The 17,793-nt window shown below is 37.1% G+C and overlaps 1 protein-coding gene across 1 annotated transcript in view; it reads left to right on the forward strand.

Moving 5' to 3' along the window:
* The window catches only part of LOC150092927 (matrix metalloproteinase-2-like), a 198,170-nt gene that overhangs the window by 94,650 nt on the left and 85,727 nt on the right, over window positions 1-17,793 (forward strand). The window contains exon 4 of the mRNA XM_090414107.1: window positions 13,209-13,367. Within this exon, the coding sequence (XP_090270233.1) occupies window positions 13,209-13,367 (159 nt within the window). The remainder of the gene's footprint in view (window positions 1-13,208; window positions 13,368-17,793) is intronic.

Here is a 17,793-nt window from a genome sequence, read left to right on the forward strand (position 1 = left end):
AAAAAAAAGCTGAATTATACCTTAATTGATGTAATAGAGAAAATAATGTGTCTGTAACTAACAGATGAGATTCCCTGTTTATAAGCAAATGAAGTTAAGGCATTTTAAGAGAACAGTAATGTAACAACTACATTATAACATGATGATATAATATAAAATGAAACTTCGATTGAAATAATGGTATAACAAATGTATATATTGTATATAGAATTCATTATGATGTAAATAATTGCAAAAGTTTATAATAAAGTTGTTTAAACTGAAAAAAAAAAAAAAAAAATTGGCTGTGTGGGTAGCGTATCCGCTCTGCAGAGCCAAGAGGCTGTGGGTTCGAATCCCGCCTATGGATGTTTGTGATTGTTTTTCACTTTCATATATATATATATATACGGGTATGTAGAAAGTTTTTTACCTTGGGTATAATATATGTTAAAGATACCAAGCTGTTTTAAATATAAACCTGGTTTTGCAAACAGAAAAGTCAGTCAAGTTTGCGCCTGCAAGTGTTGCAAGTCTAGTTGACCTCCAAGGCAACTCATGGTAAAGGCAGAATAAGCTCTGATCACTATTCTTAATATTTACCCTTAATGCAAAGTTCATCTCCTGGAGGAGATGTATGATACTATGTATTAAAGGCAAGGGGCCACTACCCAGACCGGTTTCGACCTTTATTGAGGTCTCGTCATTGGGAACCAGGCTAAGAAATACTAAGTTTTAAGTAATACACAGCTTATAAATATTTTACCAACACAAGTTACCATAAGGTGCTTTGACCTTATTAAATAAAAATCTCAGGATGAGAGATAGATGTAGAAAGTTTTTACCTTGGGTATAATATATAAAGATACCAAGATACCAAGCTATTTTAAATATAAACCTGGTTTTTTTTACTCCATTTCCCAAGTAAGCAAACAGACAAATCAGTCAAGTTTGCGCCTGCAGGTGTTGCAGGTCTAGCTGACCCTGCACGTAATGAAAGTCCAAGGCAACTCGTGGTAAAGGTAGAATAAGCTCTGATCACTATTCTTAATAGCTTCCACTGACGAGACCTCAATAAAGGTCGAAACCGGTCTGGGTAGTGGCATTTGCCTTTAATACATAGCATCATACATCCCCTCCAGGAGATGTGCTTAGCATTAAGGGTAAATATTAAGAACAGTGACCAGAGCTTATTTTACCTTTACCACGAGTTGCCTTGGACTTGCACTACGTGCAGGGTCAGCTAGACTTGCAACACTTGCAGGTGAAAACTTGACTGACTTGTCTGTTTGCTTACTTGGGAAATGGAGTAAAAAAAACAGGTTTATATTTAAAATAGCTTGGTATCTTTAACATATACCGCTGTGTGTGTGTGTGTGTGTATATATAGAGAGAGAGAGAGAGCGAGAGAGAGAGAGAGAGAGAGAGAGAGAGAGAGAGAGAGAGAGAGAGAGAGAGAGAGAGAGAGAGAGAGAGAGAGAGAGAGAAGTTCAATCTTTACCGGTGGCCAATGAGAGATAGCTGGCCCAGGATTATCTATACATTACTATACAAGACTATCTGCTGACTATACATAGCGTCCGGTGAAGAGTGACGAGTGTCGCCATCTTGTGGTTCCTAATCCTAACACTATGTTTACTTTCTGAAAATATTGTGGATTCTACTGTCGATTTTCTTGAGTTTACGGGAGGACAAAAACTCTGAGTTTCAGGAATAGAAAAAAAACAAAAAAAACCCGCTTGGCCGTGCTAGAGATCGACTAATGCGGGAACCAGTCAAAAAAGGATTGGTAATAATTCCTCTAGTTCGCGACTAGAATCGAACTCACGGCGCTCTCTCTTGGGCCGATTTAGCGCCGTATACAGAGACTTTTTTTTTTTTTTTTTTTTCAGTTTAAACAACTTTATTATACACTTTTGCAATTATTTACATCATAATGAATTCTATATACAATATATACATTTGTTATACCATTATTTCAATCGAAGTTTCATTTTATATTATATCATCATGTTATAATGTAGTTGTTACATTACTGTTCTCTTAAAATGCCTTAACTTCATTTGCTTATAAACAGGGAATCTCATCTGTTAGTTACAGACACATTATTTTCTCTATTACATCAATTAAGGTATAATTCAGCTTTTTTTTAAATATACAGTTAATTCTATTTACATACCATATATATAATTATATATCACACTTATTATATATTTAACAATCTATATATTCTACAAGATAAATCATATATACATCTGTACAGCGAAATAACATTCGCATGCAATGAAGTAGGAGAGCACTTTTTTTTTCTGCGGTAGGAGATCTGTTCCAAGTGACTCAGGTGCTGTTTCCTCTGGTGGAGGTGGAGAGTTAGTATCCTTCCGAATTTACTTCCGATTTGCCCCATTTCCACGAGGAGTGATGAAGGTGTCGTTCTGTTGTTGGTTGGAGGGTTCGTCTGATGTAAGGTTGGAGGTTAAGTGTGTCCATTCTTCTGTAGTCATTCTTCTGGACTGGACCGAATTGGTAATCTCCTCCTGGATGTAGTGATGTAATTTCGATATTGTTCCGGGACTGTCTTCCCTTCCATACGCTTGGTCGCATCTGTGAGCCCAAATTGCGTACATCGTTAGGATTAGAACAATTGTTTGCACCCTGTTTATATGTTTTCCTTTTAGCCAGAATAACATTTCTTCATTGATTACTTTGATTTCTGGAAGCCATCTTTTAACGGCTTTCCAAGTTACTTCTGCTTCCTTGCAATATAACATTAGGTGGTATAGTGTCTCCGGTTCCTGGCAAAACTGGCATGTTGCATGCCCTTCAAGGGGTATACCTTTTGCCACTATCCACATCTTGGTTGGTAGGCAGGCATGGTGTACTTTAAAGAAGAAGGTTTTATACTTTGGATGTATTGGGAGCTTGAAGATATTGTTTAATACCGGGCTGAGTGTGATTTGTCCTCTTCTTAATTCTCTATGTTGTGGTATGGGAATGGTTGTTCTGCTTAGTTTGTAGTATGTTGCTTTTGTTTTTTGACTTATTAAGGTTTCAGTGTTGATGCGCTCTGTTACAAATACGTATCCCTCCGCCATCTCTGTAAACATTCTGGGAACTCTTTCGTGAATCTCTTGCATTGTGCTGATTATTCTGTGTGGAAGGCATTTCTGTAGGAATGCTATTGCATATCCGTGGTATGACTTGATGTTTGCTGTTTCTGCCGTCTTCGCTCTGTTGATAACTGTTTTTAAGTGGATATTAATTAGACCTAGACCTCCTGCTTCTAATTCGTGAAAGAGTGTTGTTCTCCTCATCGGTTCGTACCGAGAGCCCCAGATGTAGGTGGCGCACAGCCTGTGGATCTTGTCTGCCCATTGCCCATGGTACGGGATGTTGTTCACTTTGTACCAGATGCGAGAGGATAAATATATATTGCATATTCGCGCTTTTCCTCTTACAGATAGTTGTCTTGGGCGCATAGTATTTATTTTCCACACAACAGCTGCGTGGAGTTCTTTCCACTGTTTTTCATACGTTTCTGGGCCGCCTATTTTAACTCCCAGAACAGGTAAGTATTCCTGAGTTCTTATGCCTTGAGGAATCTCAGGGTTCTTTTCCCATTTTCCTATTAGCATGCAATGAGATTTATTTAGGTTTACTTTCAGGGCAGAAGCTCTTGCAAAGGCGTCTAGTAATTTCATTGACTCTTCAATGGATGTTTCCGTCTCTAGGGTTAATGTGATGTCGTCAGCATATGCCAATATTTTTGCTTGGCTCTCCCCGTGAATGTTTGTTCCCTTGATTTCTTTGTTGGAGTTGATCGCTCTGATGACTGGTTCTAGTGCAAGGACGAAGAGGGCCATAGAGAGGGGGTCTCCTTGTCTCACTGAGCATTTCATTTTAAAAGATGCGGATAGCTTCCTGTTCACGATTACTTGACTTTCTGCATTCTCGTAGAAAGTTTGCAGCCAGTTCCTAAATTTTGGGCCAAATCCCATTTCCTCTACAACTTTGAATATATATACGTGGCTTATGGTATCAAACGCCTTTTCTATATCCAAGCCTAGTAGGACACAGGGTTTGTTAGTCAGACTGTAGTACTCGTATACTGATCTTAAATGAGTAATTGTGTCTGCTATATTTCTGCCCTTAATTGCACGTCTGTGCGGGAGATATTAATTTCTGTAGGTACTTCTGAATTCTATTGGATAGGATTTTTGAGATGATCTTGTAATCGGTGTTTAAAAGTGTTATTCCTCTCCATTGCTTTATGTCTTTTAATTTTTCTGTGTCTGAAGTTTTCGGGATAAGTGTGATGTACCCTGTGCTGAATCTGTCTGGTTTTATTTGTGTTTGGTATATTTCTTGGGTCATTCTCATAAATAAATGCTCGAATTTTTGGAAGTAGTGCTTGTAAAATTCGTTTGTAAGCCCGTCTTCTCCTGGGGATTTCTTGTCTGGTAAATGCCTTACTGTTTGTCTGAATTCTGCTGCTGTTATCGGGATGTCAAATTCTTCCGCCTCTTTCTGGGTTATCTTAGGTATGAAGGGGAGGAATTTGTTTCTGTCACGTTCCTCGCTTTGTTTTTCCGAAAACAGTGTTGCGAAGTATTCGTGAATAGCATGCAGTAGTTCCGCATCTTCTTGAATGATTTTCCCATCGTAGTGTAAACATTCTATTCTCTTTCTTTCATAATTCCTTTTTTCGAAAATCCAAGCTGTGGATGTTTTGCCCTCATCATTTTCTATGGTTCTTAACCGGGAGCGGAGCCATGCTCCTTCTATTTCCTGAAGCTGTTGCGCCTTAATTTTTTCTCTAATTAGATTTATTTCTTGTTTAACTTCTGGTTTGGTCCGATCCATGTAGTACAGGCTGCATAGTTTCTTTAGATCTGTCTCTCTTTCTTGGTTTTGCTGGTGTTTTCTTTTAGTGCTAATTTTTATGGCTGCGTTTTTAATTTTTCTTTTGAAAGTTTCCCAGGCTATTATTGGATTGACTATTATTTCTACGTCTGATATTATATTTTGTACTTCTTTGTTGAATTCTTCATCTTTCGTTAAGTTCTGATTAAATTTATACAGTGGGAAATTTCTGTTGACGAATTTTGTTCTTTTTTCCTTGTGAGGGGGTTGAAATTCTGCTATTACCATGTAGTGGTCGCTGAAAGTTACAGGGATATGTTCAACACTGCTCGCAGTGAAGCCTCTGTATTGGGACATGTAAACCCTGTCGATTCTTGAGGCGTTCCCAGGAGCGAAATGTGTGAACTCCTTTTTTTTTGGATGCAAGAATCTGAAGGCATCTGTTAGCCCGCAATCTACAAAGGTCTTGATGTGTCCTTTCTGTGGCGCTTGTGACACTTTCTCCTGATCAATGAAGGCCTGTTCCACGAAATTCATGTCACCTGCAATTACTGTTATGTTCTTCTGTTGCAGATTTTCTTTGATTATCTGCCAAAATGTTGTTTTTTCTTTACGTTTTGTTGGACCGTACACATTCATTAAGGTTATTATTTGATTGTCGAGATGTATGTCAACTTCTAGGGTCCTGTGCCTGACAGAGACTTCGTGGGACAGCAGTTGCATGTGTGGTGCCTTTTTGATAAGGATAGCTACTCCACCGCTAGAACTACTGCTGGCAGGTTCACTGATTAGGATGTAGTGATGGGCTAGTCTTTTTTCTAGTCGTATTATTGGCTCTGGCGCGTGAATTCTTGTTTCCTGCAGCATTACGATGTCTGGCAATTTTTTGTGAATTTCATTGATCAGCAGGTTTTGGCATTCTTTGGTATTTATCCCGTTACAATTTAGGCTCATTAACTTCATTTTGGTTCTGATTTGTTCTGTTACAATTATTCGGGTAGTTTTATGTTTTGCTTCTGGCTCTGGTGGTATTTGGCGTGACCTTAATTTTTGTTCTTCGCTGTGTTTTAGGAGCTACGTTTTGTGTTGCTGGCGACTTGCTACTTGTTTGCCCTTGGGATTTCGGATTACAGGTTATTAGTGACTCATTTGAGATTTCCTGCTTGTCACCTGTACAGTTCTTTCCACTAATCTCTTCCCTCGGTAATGGCTCAGGGCGACTTTCTGGAATTTCACTTTCTCTACCTTCCCCCCTCTTATCGTCTGATATAGACATTTCTGGAACAGTGGTTTTGTTGTCGTTTTGTAACGTGAAGTTTTTTTTTCTTCCTTGTCAGTTGATGAGTTGTTGCTTCCTTTGTTATTCTCCCTATTTTCTTCTTTACCTTTGTTATGCCCATCTGTGTCTTGCACATCCTCTTCTCCGCCTTCTATGTCTGGGGACTCCTCGTTTTGCCTCAGTATGGAAGCGTACGTGCTACCCTTGCATTGATCTGCTGTATGACCTATGCGGTTGCACTTTTCACATTTCGGCTCATTGCAGTGTCTGCGTAGATGTCCGATTTTTTTACAGCGGAAGCAGGATGGCGGTCTTCCTGGGACCACGACTATTCCCATAACCTTTTTCACTCTTATAGTATATGGGATGTCGTCAATTTTTGCACCTTCGTTGAGTTCTATGACTAATTTTTTTTTGTTGCTTAGGACATGAGACCAGTCATCATTCTTAATTGTTGATATATTTTCCAAAAATTCTATTTTTCCGAATCTTTCAAAGTGGAGAGCAACCAAGTGATTTGGTATGTGGGGTGGCATCCAGTGTATTAAAATTTCTAATTTTCTACATGCATTTATATTAATAATTTCAGAGGTGCCATTCCTCACTTGGATGTTCCCCATGCTGGCAAATCGTTCTTTAACGGTCAGTTGTTTGAACGACAATAGAAAAACATAATTGTATTTTAGATGACCTAAATGCCACACATCACTTCCTTTAACTTTGTTTTCCGTAAGGCTTTTAATTATGTCCTCCTCGGTGTAAGGACCGCATTTTGCGTCACATTTAAGAATAACAGTTTTAGACTAGTCTATTTCGGGTGGTAAATTTAAAGATTTTAATAGGTCCTGCGAGTTAAAGCCTTCAGACCGATTTTCTTGTTCACTATCTACTTTAGGTTCAAAATTGTTATTTCTATTCATTATGCTATTCATATCACGAAATGGTTGAAACCAAGAGGTACTTACAGTTCCTTCTAACCTTCGCATTAGCCTGCGAAGCTACGGTTGATCTTCGGTCTTCCTCTGCGGCCTGCAGCTTGGGGGTCGGGGCAAGGGTCGCGCGGATTACTAACAATAGGGAGCACCAGAAAACACGTCTGCACTCTATGAAAGCTCTCTCTACCACTTAGCTAGGGAGGAACGGAGGGAGAAGTCCGCCCCGGGTGGCATTTTGAACCTTTATGAACTTTTGAGTTAATTCTAAAATACAGTCTCAAGAACTCATTTCCAAATATTGTAATACTACTGCAAATTTTCCTCACAATTGCTGTAAGTGTTGCTAGTTGTGAGAGGAGTTTTTCTAATAAAAGAGATTAAGAATTACCTACATTATTATGAAATGGACTTCGCCAATGTCATCGACGATTTTGCTAACAGAAAAGCAAGAAAAATAACATTTTAGAATGTTGAAATTAAAATTTTACTTAAAAAAATAAACATATTGTTTTAATTTATTTCCCTCTACATCGTTTTGATTTTTTGTAATATTTTTGGTGTGTATTGAGAGGGGCGACAAACTCAGGGACCGCCCCCGGCGGCAACAGCTCTAGCTACACCACTGGCCATATATATATATATATATATATATATATATATATATATATATATATATATATATATATATATTATTATTATTATTATTACCTGACACCTCCAGGGAGTCAAAAGACTCATCGAGGGAGGTCACCTACACTACAACTCTCTTTCTCAATTCACCAATCACAACGAACGGCAACTACCTTCGCCATCTGCACCAACGCCATCTACCGCCGATCACCAGCAGTAGTTTTTCACAGACAATCACAAACACTCATGTCGACGGTGGGATTCGAACCCGCCGCCTTTTGGCTGGAGAGCAGGCATATGTATGTATGTATATATATCAGATCATCAGAACATCTGATGTAGTATTCAGTATGATGTTCAGATCTGATGAACACAGATACAGATCAGTATACAGTAAAATCAAATAGAAAAAAAATCAAATCACGCCTTTTATTCCCTTACAGGGAGTAAGCGAGGCCTTTTAACCCTATCAAGCTTTGGAGAGAGTGATTGGGCAGTTTAGTCTCCACTTTAGCCATTCAGAGATAGCTGGCTATGGCTCTCACCAATTAAAATTATTAAATGAAATTTCAGAACAATATAATGTGAGAATATCAAAAGTAAAAAACAATAATAATGACTTTCAAAAAAGAGATACAATAAGAAGTAGTGTAGTGATAGGTAATAAAATGTTAGAACAAATACTGGGATACGACTTATCATATGAGGGCGAAAAGATATAGACCTTAAAGTAAACGGCATAATAAATAATATATTTAAGCCATCCCTGGCACAAAAACATTCTAGTATCCAGTGCCGAATGCAGGCATGGCAAAAGAGGCGCCCGCCACGGGCACAACTAGATTTGGGACGAAAAACATATAACATTTTTGTCATTTTTGGGTTGGCGGGGGCAGAAGTTAGACACTTGCCATAGTTACTTCATACCCTCTTTACGTTGCTGCTAGTATCAAACTATATGATGCTCTGTCTAAATCAACTTTATTATAAGGACGTAAAACATGGACCATTAAAAAGAAAGATGAAAACGAATTTAAACAGTAGAAATGAAATTCTATTCACCAGATGTTGTTTATAATTAATGACAGTCTTAGGCCAGTTATCTCTGATTGGCTATCCATGGAGAACTTCCCCTCACCCACAGTTTACTAATATCTAACTTAACAATAACAGCTATAGTGATATGCATCATGAGATAGAAGAGAAAATTGAGTAGACCAGTCGTAGATATTTCTCAATCTTACAACTGCTGAAATCTAGAATATTATCAAGAAAATCCAAAGAAAACTCTCTTTAAGTTATCAAAATCAGCTAACGCCTTTTATTTCCTTATAGAGAGTAGGCGAGGCCTTTACACCCTATCTAACTTCTTAGTGACTGAGTGGGCAGTTCAAACTCCACTGGTAGCCAGTCAGAGATAGTTGGCCCATGTCTATCACTAATTACAGGTGGCGCCGATGAAGAGAAGGACAAACAAGTGCTGCCATACCTAGGCTGACCATACGTACCGTTTTGAACGGGACAGTACAGTTTTTTTTTTTTTTTTTCATATTTTCCGGCCGTCCCGGCGTTTTAATAAAATGCCAATTTTGTCCAGTTTTTAATAAAACCTATAAATATACTTTAATATTGGTCGATTATAAATTATTATTCATAACTTATAATCGTGTATCGACTTCATAGATACCAGTAATTTGTATAACCATGGAGTCGTTGTTCGATACTAAATATCGATATCTGCGGTGATTTATTCAGAGAAAATAATAAATACATTTTGGCAACACTTAGTGTATGTGCTGCTGTAGCTTTTGTTTTGTCTGTATGTTGTTTTGTATGCTAACCGGTGACTTTGTTATTCAATGCCGGTGGTTTAAATTTCATATTATTATTATTATTATTATTATTTGACACCTCCAGGAAGTCCAAAGGCTCATCGAGGGTGAGTGTGCCAACGGCATCGAACGTTTGGCCCCTTCCAATTACTAACGGCGCTCAAACTTACTTAACTGAGCCATTAGTAGCAGAGGCTCTAGCAATCGACCAACCAACGCTTTAAAAAATAAAGCTTTAAGTCTATCCTTGCAATGTCAAAGAGACGAAACTGCAGTTTTAATGATGATCCCAAGAAAGAATTGAAATTTATTACGCTGGACAAGCTGTATAGTGACGGAACAAAAGTGGTTTGCCAACATTGTAATGTCCATTTTTCCGTTGATCATGGAGGCAGAAGCGACATCAGCCAACATCTGTGTAGCCAGAAACATAAGGATGCTGAAAAGACTTTGGCTTCAGTTAAAAACATCAGCTCGTTTATGGTGAGACGTAATAGTGAAAGCGATAAAATTGTAGCGAGTGAAACTCTTGTTGCTTATCATACTGTACGTCACGGCTTAAGTTTTTGCGCAAATGACTGCTTGTCGACATTGATCAATAAAATTTATGAACCAAAATTTTCTTCAGCATGTACCAAATCAGAAGCAATAATTACTAATGTTTTATCACCAAACATATTGGGCAGAGTAAAAACGTTTTTTAATCGTCTTACCTTTTAATGAATACAGAATATTACATAACCCCTGTCCCTTTTTGTCATCCCAGTGTCCCGTTTTTGTCTCAAGGAAATATGGTCAGCCTAGCCATACCTAACCCTAACAGGATATGTTTTGTTGGGTTCCACGTCGATTTTCTTGAGTTTACTGTACGAAAAACCCGAGTTTCGGGGAAAAAAAAACCCTGCTTGTCCGTGCCTAACACTGATAATGTATAGTTGCAGTAGTAATTTTCTCACAGTAGTATTTTTTTCAGTACGTTTGTTTCATATTTAAAAGAAAAGAACTGAGAAAAAATTTTGGACCATCTTACAATTAAAATACTGGACTTTATAAAAGGAACTATAATCCCTTTTTCAAAGACCTGATGTGCCATTATTCATAACAGTGGTTTTTAAACATTGGAGCTTGCCCGCCAGGGGGGACACGAAACAATTTGTTAAGGGAGCCTAATTAATTCTTAATATTATTGTTTATTTTTATTATTATTATTATTATTATTATTATTATTATTATTATTATTATTATTATTATTATTATTATTATTATATTGTGTACTATTTTACTTTTAGTTTATAATTGTGTACTATTTTACTTTTAGTTTATAATTGTGTACTATCAAAAAACTTTAAGAACATTTAATTTTAGTAGTATAAAATATTAATAAAACTATAGGTGAGTATTGGTTTTTGAAAAGTTTGTAGGGGGGGTGGGTAAGAGAATGTAGTGGTTTGGTCACGTTTAGGTAGCAGATGAGCAGTTAATCAAAACAACTAAAACAAGTATTTAAAATTGACAAGAAAAGATCCACTGGAAGATCCTGAACAGGATGATGTGGTAATGAAAGACGAAAGAGCTGGATGAACACTTCACACCAGATGGCCCATGAGAGAGGCAATGGAGAAACCTAGTGATGGCACAATTATATCTGAGTGGCCTATTAAGCTGTTGAGGAATTCAATCTCCATGGAATCATGACCCATCATAGGAGATCCTCTTTAGATAACAGAGTGAGAATGAAGAGATCAGACTTTACTCTCACTATTCTTTCAGGCAATGAGTGTGATGTTTTTACTACTTGCCATGCAAAAAATCTGTTTCTCTCTCTGTATGCCTCATTTTCTCTTGCACACATCAATCTTTTTTCAACTTTCAGTTAGTAGACCCTTCTACTATATATATTGTAATACTACTGTGAATTTTCCTCACAATTGCTGTAAGTGTTGCTAGTTGTGAGAGGAGTTTTTCTAAATTAAAATTGATTAGGAATTACCTACATTACTATGAAATAGACTTTGCCAATGTCATCGACGATTTTGCTAACAGAAAAGTAAGAAATATAACATTTTAGAATGTTAGAATTAAAGTTTTACTTCAAAAATAAACAGTGTTTTCATTTATTTCCCTATACGTCATTTTGACTTTTTGTAATATTTTTGATGTGTATTGAGAGGGTGGCAAACTCAGGGACTGCCCTGGGCAGCAAAAGCTCTAGCTACACCACTGTATGTCACTCCTTATTTTCTCTCTTTTTTTTTTTTCTGAATTTGCAGAACCCTTAGGAGTTTTTGTTTCATATGATTGGTAAATGGAAGAGTAATTTTAATAAATCCACAGTTTTCTCACACTTAACCTACATGTATTAAATTAGGAATCTGACCTCTGGACTTTTGCCAGATATTGAAATATATGTCAGTGATGGGAATATATGGAACTTTGATGCTAGTTGGTAGCCAGCCTGGCTGGCCAAGTGGTTAGTGTATCTGCTCTCCAGCCAAAAGGCTGCGGGCTCGAATCTCGCCATGGGCATGGATGTTTGTGATTGTCTTTGGAAATACTAGTGGTGGTAGTCAGTGGTAGATGCCGTTGGTGTAGTTGGGGTCATGTGGTGGATTGAGTGGTGGAGACAGGAGTTGTAGAGCAGATGCCCTCTCTCGATGAGTCTTTGGACTCCCTTGAGGTGTCTAATAATAATAAATGCAGATGGGGAAAGTGATAGCAATAGAATAAATAGCTAAAAAATCCAAGTACTGTTGCATAGTTTTGACAACAGCATAAAGTCTACTTTATGGCTCCATGGTATATAATTAAAATGAAGCCCCCCCCCAAAAAAAAAAAATTTTTTTTCAGGTCCCTCAGAGTTCCATTGTAATGTCTTGTTATTGCTATGTATCTGGAGCTTAACTGCTTCACCTTAAAAACTTTTGAAGACAGGAAATTAGTTAAATTAGTGTGTAGTTAAGTTTAGAAAATGACCTAGCATCTCTTCGTTTTTTTGGTATTATTTTCTTGGACTAATTTATGCTCTATGTTTTCTTTCTTTCTTTAATAAAGTGCACTTAAATACTGAAATTGAAAATAGCATCTACAATTATAGTGTCCAGTGTAGTTGTAGATGTTATTTTCAATTTTCAGGAATCAACCTAATCAGAGCTTGTGATAACTAAAACAGTGATTTTTTCCCCTTAATTCATTTGTTCCAAAAGTAATGTAGTTTAACTGAATAGTTACTCTTTAGGCATATTATTTTCTTGCCTAGTGTAAAACATACCACCCTAATTATTGGAAGCTGAAAATGGCTTAAAAAAAAGTTCTATGCTTTGCCTCTAGAGCAGGGCTCACAGTTTTCTCACACTTAACCTACACGTATTAAATTATGAATCTGACCTCTGGACTTTTGCCAGATATTGAAATATATGTCAGTGATGGGAAAATATGGCACTTTGATGCTAGTTGGTAGAAAAACACAGAATACAAGTGTTTACACTATATAAGTTTAGTTACACATAGATATTTAATTTCCCTGAACCTCAATACTAAATTTTTCTTTTAATAATTTTAAAGTGGTAGTGTTATTCTCAATTTGCACCAGAAAACTGAAATCTGAATATTAATGGGCAAAGTTTTATTAAATGAAATTTATTGTGAAAGAATTAACTTTAATTATCATTGTAATTAATATTTCTGTTCTAGGGGTAAATTTATTTGCTGTGGCTGCTCATGAATTTGGCCATTCCCTTGGTCTCTCTCATTCATCTGTTGTAGAGTCACTTATGTTTCCATACTATCAAGCATTAACAGATGACTTCCACTTGCCAGAAGATGACATAGAAGGGATTAGGAAGCTATATGGTAAGTTTTTAGTATAATGTAGCTTCCTGAACAGGTATTATGACTTCATAAGAAGTCATAAACACTAACTTTCTTATGTTATCACTCATAAAACACTTCTTATGAAGTCATAAACACTAACTTTGCATTTTTGAAGTTATCACTCCAAGTATGTTATTGGTTACTTGGTGATAAATCAGGTAGCATACTTTAATTATTTTTATTACTACTATACCCTGTTCCCTACATAGTCCCAAAACCTATCAGGTGCTGATGAATTTTGGACTATGGGAGACAATACTTAAAATACCTCGTGTTAAATTATTTACAGTCAATGACCCATTTCTTCCAGCAACTTACTACTCCTACTCACTTTTTATGGAATTATCAACATCTGCTGTATACATGCATATATGTATTTCACCATGATAAAAATAGTGTTGTGCTGAAGGACTCTACATTCAGGCTGCCACTATTTAATTTGTACATCAGTGGCATACATAGGATTTAAGAGGAAATATCCAGTTTTAGTAAGAGGAAATATCCAGTAGGGGTGCTTAAGGGTCAAAGCTATATAACTGAGAGGAGACCTCCACATAGCCTTTAAAGGAATGCAGGGAACCGACCAGGGCTTCTGACCTAATGTTCTAATCCTCACCTTCTCGTGGTGCACCCTGTTGGGTATCTAATTGGATACTGAAAGAATGAGGATGGGCTGGCAATTTGGGAATTAGCCGACCAAATTGTATTCTTATTGGTTAAACCAAAATAAAAAATGATGGTACAACATGACAAAATTTCATGCCGGCTGGGGTGTCACCCGGTTAAACAAGGCCCCCGTTGTTTTCGCCAGGGAACCAGGGCAAACAGCGAAAAGTCAGCTACTGGAACAAATCTGAAAACAAACCCCAACTCAACATCACTAGAGTTAAAGATTGGTACTATCAATGTAAGAAGCCTGAATGGCAAAGAAATGGAGCTAGCTGAGGAATTAGATAACTACCAGATCGACATAATAGGGGTGACTGAAACAAAAAAGACCAAAACTGGTGAGATCTTTCTGAGCAATAAATACAAAATGTTATATTCAGGTAATGACAATCAAGGAAAAGAAGGAGTAGCCATAGTATTCAACACAAAATACGAGGCTAATCTTCTTGAATGGCAGTCAGTCTCAAGTAGAGTAATGTGGGCAAATATGAGAATGGGGAACTGGACCATGAGACATATTTGTGCCTATGGTCCCACAGAAGGTTCTACTAAGGTAGAAGTGGAGAAATTTTTTGAGGCTTTAGAAAAAAAGCAACTGACACAATGAAAAAGGAAAAGTTGGTCCTTGTTGGGGATCTAAATAGCAGAGTAGGAAATGATTGTGAGACATACAAAAGTATTTTGGGAAAATTTTGAGAAAAGAGCAAAGCTAATAATAATGGCAAATATCTGTTGGATTTCTGCTCAGGACATGGACTGGTTATTACTAACACCATGTTCCAAAATAAAAATGTGCACAAATTCACATGGAGAGAAGATGCTAGGAATAAACAAAGTCTCATTGACTATGTTATTGTTGATAGTGATGTTTTCTCTCTGGTGCAGGACACCAGAGTGTACAGAGGATTTGAAATTGGAAGTGATCACTATTTAGTCTTGAGCAGGATAAAATTGAATTTCATATTGAAAAGAATGACATGTAAGAAAGTTTTAAAGCGAATAAAAGTTGAGCAGCTCTCAGATGTGAACTGTAGACTAAAATACAGAAAGATTATTGAAAAGAAAATGAAAGAGTTTGAGAACAGGAATCAAACCTTGGAGATTCAGTGGCAAACTCTGAAGAAAACATTGATTGATTCTGCCAGAGAGGCATGTGGTGAGGTTGTCTGCAAGGTTAAAAAAATCAGAACTTCCTGGTGGACACAGGAAGTTAAAGAGACAGTGAAGGAAAACAAGAAAGCATATCAAAAGTTCCTGTCAAATAAGTCACCTTGTGCTCTTAGAGAATATAGAGACAAATGCAAGAATGCTAAACACTGTGTAAAACTAGCTAAACAGAAGTCATGGGAGGACTTTGGCAAGAATATAGAAAATAAATATCAAGAAGGTGGCAAAATATTCTGGAGGTTGTTGAAGAAGCTTAGGAATGGAGGAAAGAGTGCTGTAAAAGGAGTTAGAGATGATAAAGGTGACATGAAAACGGGAGAAAAAGATATCCTTGAAGTATGGAGTAATTACTTTGAAAAACTGCTAAATGAAACAAGCAGTGATGACAGCACTGTGGTAAAAAACCCTGACCAGGCATGCAGTCAGGAATACATATCCTTACTTGAAGTAGGAAAAAGCCATCAAAGGCTTGAAATGTGGAAAGGCAGCAGAAGTAGATGATATTCGACCAGAAATGCTGAAGTATGGTGGTATAAGAGACTTACAGTGGCTGCACTGCATAGTTCAGAAAGCCTGGACAGAGGGACGAATTCCCAATGATTGGAGTAGAGCTCTCATAGTACTCATATATAAAAAGGGAAATAAAACTGAATGTGAGAATTGCAGAGGTATTTCCCTTCTGAGTGTTCATGGCAAGATCTATGCAAGTATACTTGAGAAATGGTTGAGAAGAATTGTGGAAGAAAAGCTTGGTGAAGAACAAGCTGGATTCAGGCCAAATAGAGGCTTTCAGGATCAGATTTTCACTTTACTACAGATAGTCGAGAAAGCATGGGAATATAACAAAGATCTGTATTTAAGTTTTGTCGATCTGGAAAAGGCATATGACAAGGTGCCAAGAGAGAAGCTATTCAATACGCTGCAGTTATATGGTGTGAATGGGGCATTATATCAAGCAATACTCAGTCTTTATTTGAGTTGTAAGTCAGCAGTTAGAATTGAAGGGAGTACAGGAAGATGGTTTAATGTTAAATCTGGTGTGAGACAAGGATGTACATTATCCCCTCTGTTATTCATTATCTATATGGATCACATTATGAAGGAATGTGGTATTAAACCTGATATCAAAATTGGAGATGTTAATGTCAGCTCTTTGATTTATGCAGATGATGTTATACTTCTAAATAAATCCGCTACAAGTCTGCAAGATTCTCTGACTAAATTGAATAGCTGTTGTAATAGATATGGTATGAAGGTCAGCAATAAAAAGACAAAGACAATGAAAATTGGCAGAATCAAAAATGTCAACTGTGTGGTGAATGGAGAACCTGTGGAACAAGTAAAACATTTCGGCTACTTAGGCACGATTTTTAGTGAAGATGGTAAATTAAATATGGAAATAGACAACAGAATCAGCAAAGCTGGTATGGTGGGAAGTCAATTGAATAAATTCATATGGAATAAGAGAGAAATTAGTCGGAACACTAACTTAGCTGTATACAAGACAGTGTTCAAACCAGTTTTAACTTATGGATCTGAGAGCTGGGTCAGAAGTAAAACACTTGACCAAAGACTAGAGACTGCAGATATGAGAGTTCTGAGAAAGATTATAGGCATGAACAGATGGCATCAATAGCAATATCATATTAAAAACGAGGATATTAGGAAAGAATTTGACATTGTCAGCATCCAGGAATGCGTTAGCAGAGCTAATCTCAGGTGATATGGTCACTTAAAGAGAATGGGCGAGGAAAGATTAGCAAAACAAGTGTTCTCTGCTAGGTTGGCAGCAAAACGACCCAGAGGAAGACCAAGATATAGGTGGATTGATATGGTACAAAGTGCCTTAGACGATCGAAATATAAGATCTGATAATGTTGGAGTCTTGACAAGTAACAAACTGATTTGGAGGAAAATTGTAGATAGGAAGTTAGTAATGATGTAATTTTTTTTCATGTAGTACTATCATATCCTGTACACCCATTGAGGGTACATGGCAGAAATTTGATGATGATGATGATATCCAGTTTTGCTAATGACATGAAACTGGGAAGAATGATAGTCAATGAAGATGATATAGAGATCCTGCAAGATCACCTAATAACACCATCCTGGTTCACCAAGTGGTTAGTGTATCCGCTCTCCAGCCAGAAGGCTGCAGGTTTGAATCCCGCTGTGGGCATGGATGTTTGTGATTGTGGAAATACCAGTGGTGGTGGTCGGTGGTAGATGGCGTTGGTGTAGTTGCAGTCAGTTGGTGGAGACAGAGCTGCAGAGCAGGTGACCTCCCTCGATGAGTCTATGGACTACCTGGAGATGTCAAATAATAATAATAATAAAATAGCAGTATAATAATAATAATAAAATAGCAGTATGGACAAAGGATAATACTTGCCAATTTAATGTGTCTCAGAACTCTCATATCTGTGGTCTCTAGTCTTTGGTCAAGTGTTTTATTTCTAACCCAGCTCTCAGATCCATAAGTCAAAATTGGTTGAACACTGTCTTGTATAATTTAATTTAGTGTTTTGACTACTTTCTCTCTTATTCCATATAAATTTATTCAGGT

Source organism: Typopeltis vanoorti, chromosome 24, assembly GCF_054136105.1.
Source record: "Typopeltis vanoorti isolate ZY-2024b chromosome 24, IOZ_Tvanoo_1.0, whole genome shotgun sequence".
NCBI classification, from domain to species: Eukaryota; Metazoa; Arthropoda; class Arachnida; order Uropygi; family Thelyphonidae; genus Typopeltis; species Typopeltis vanoorti.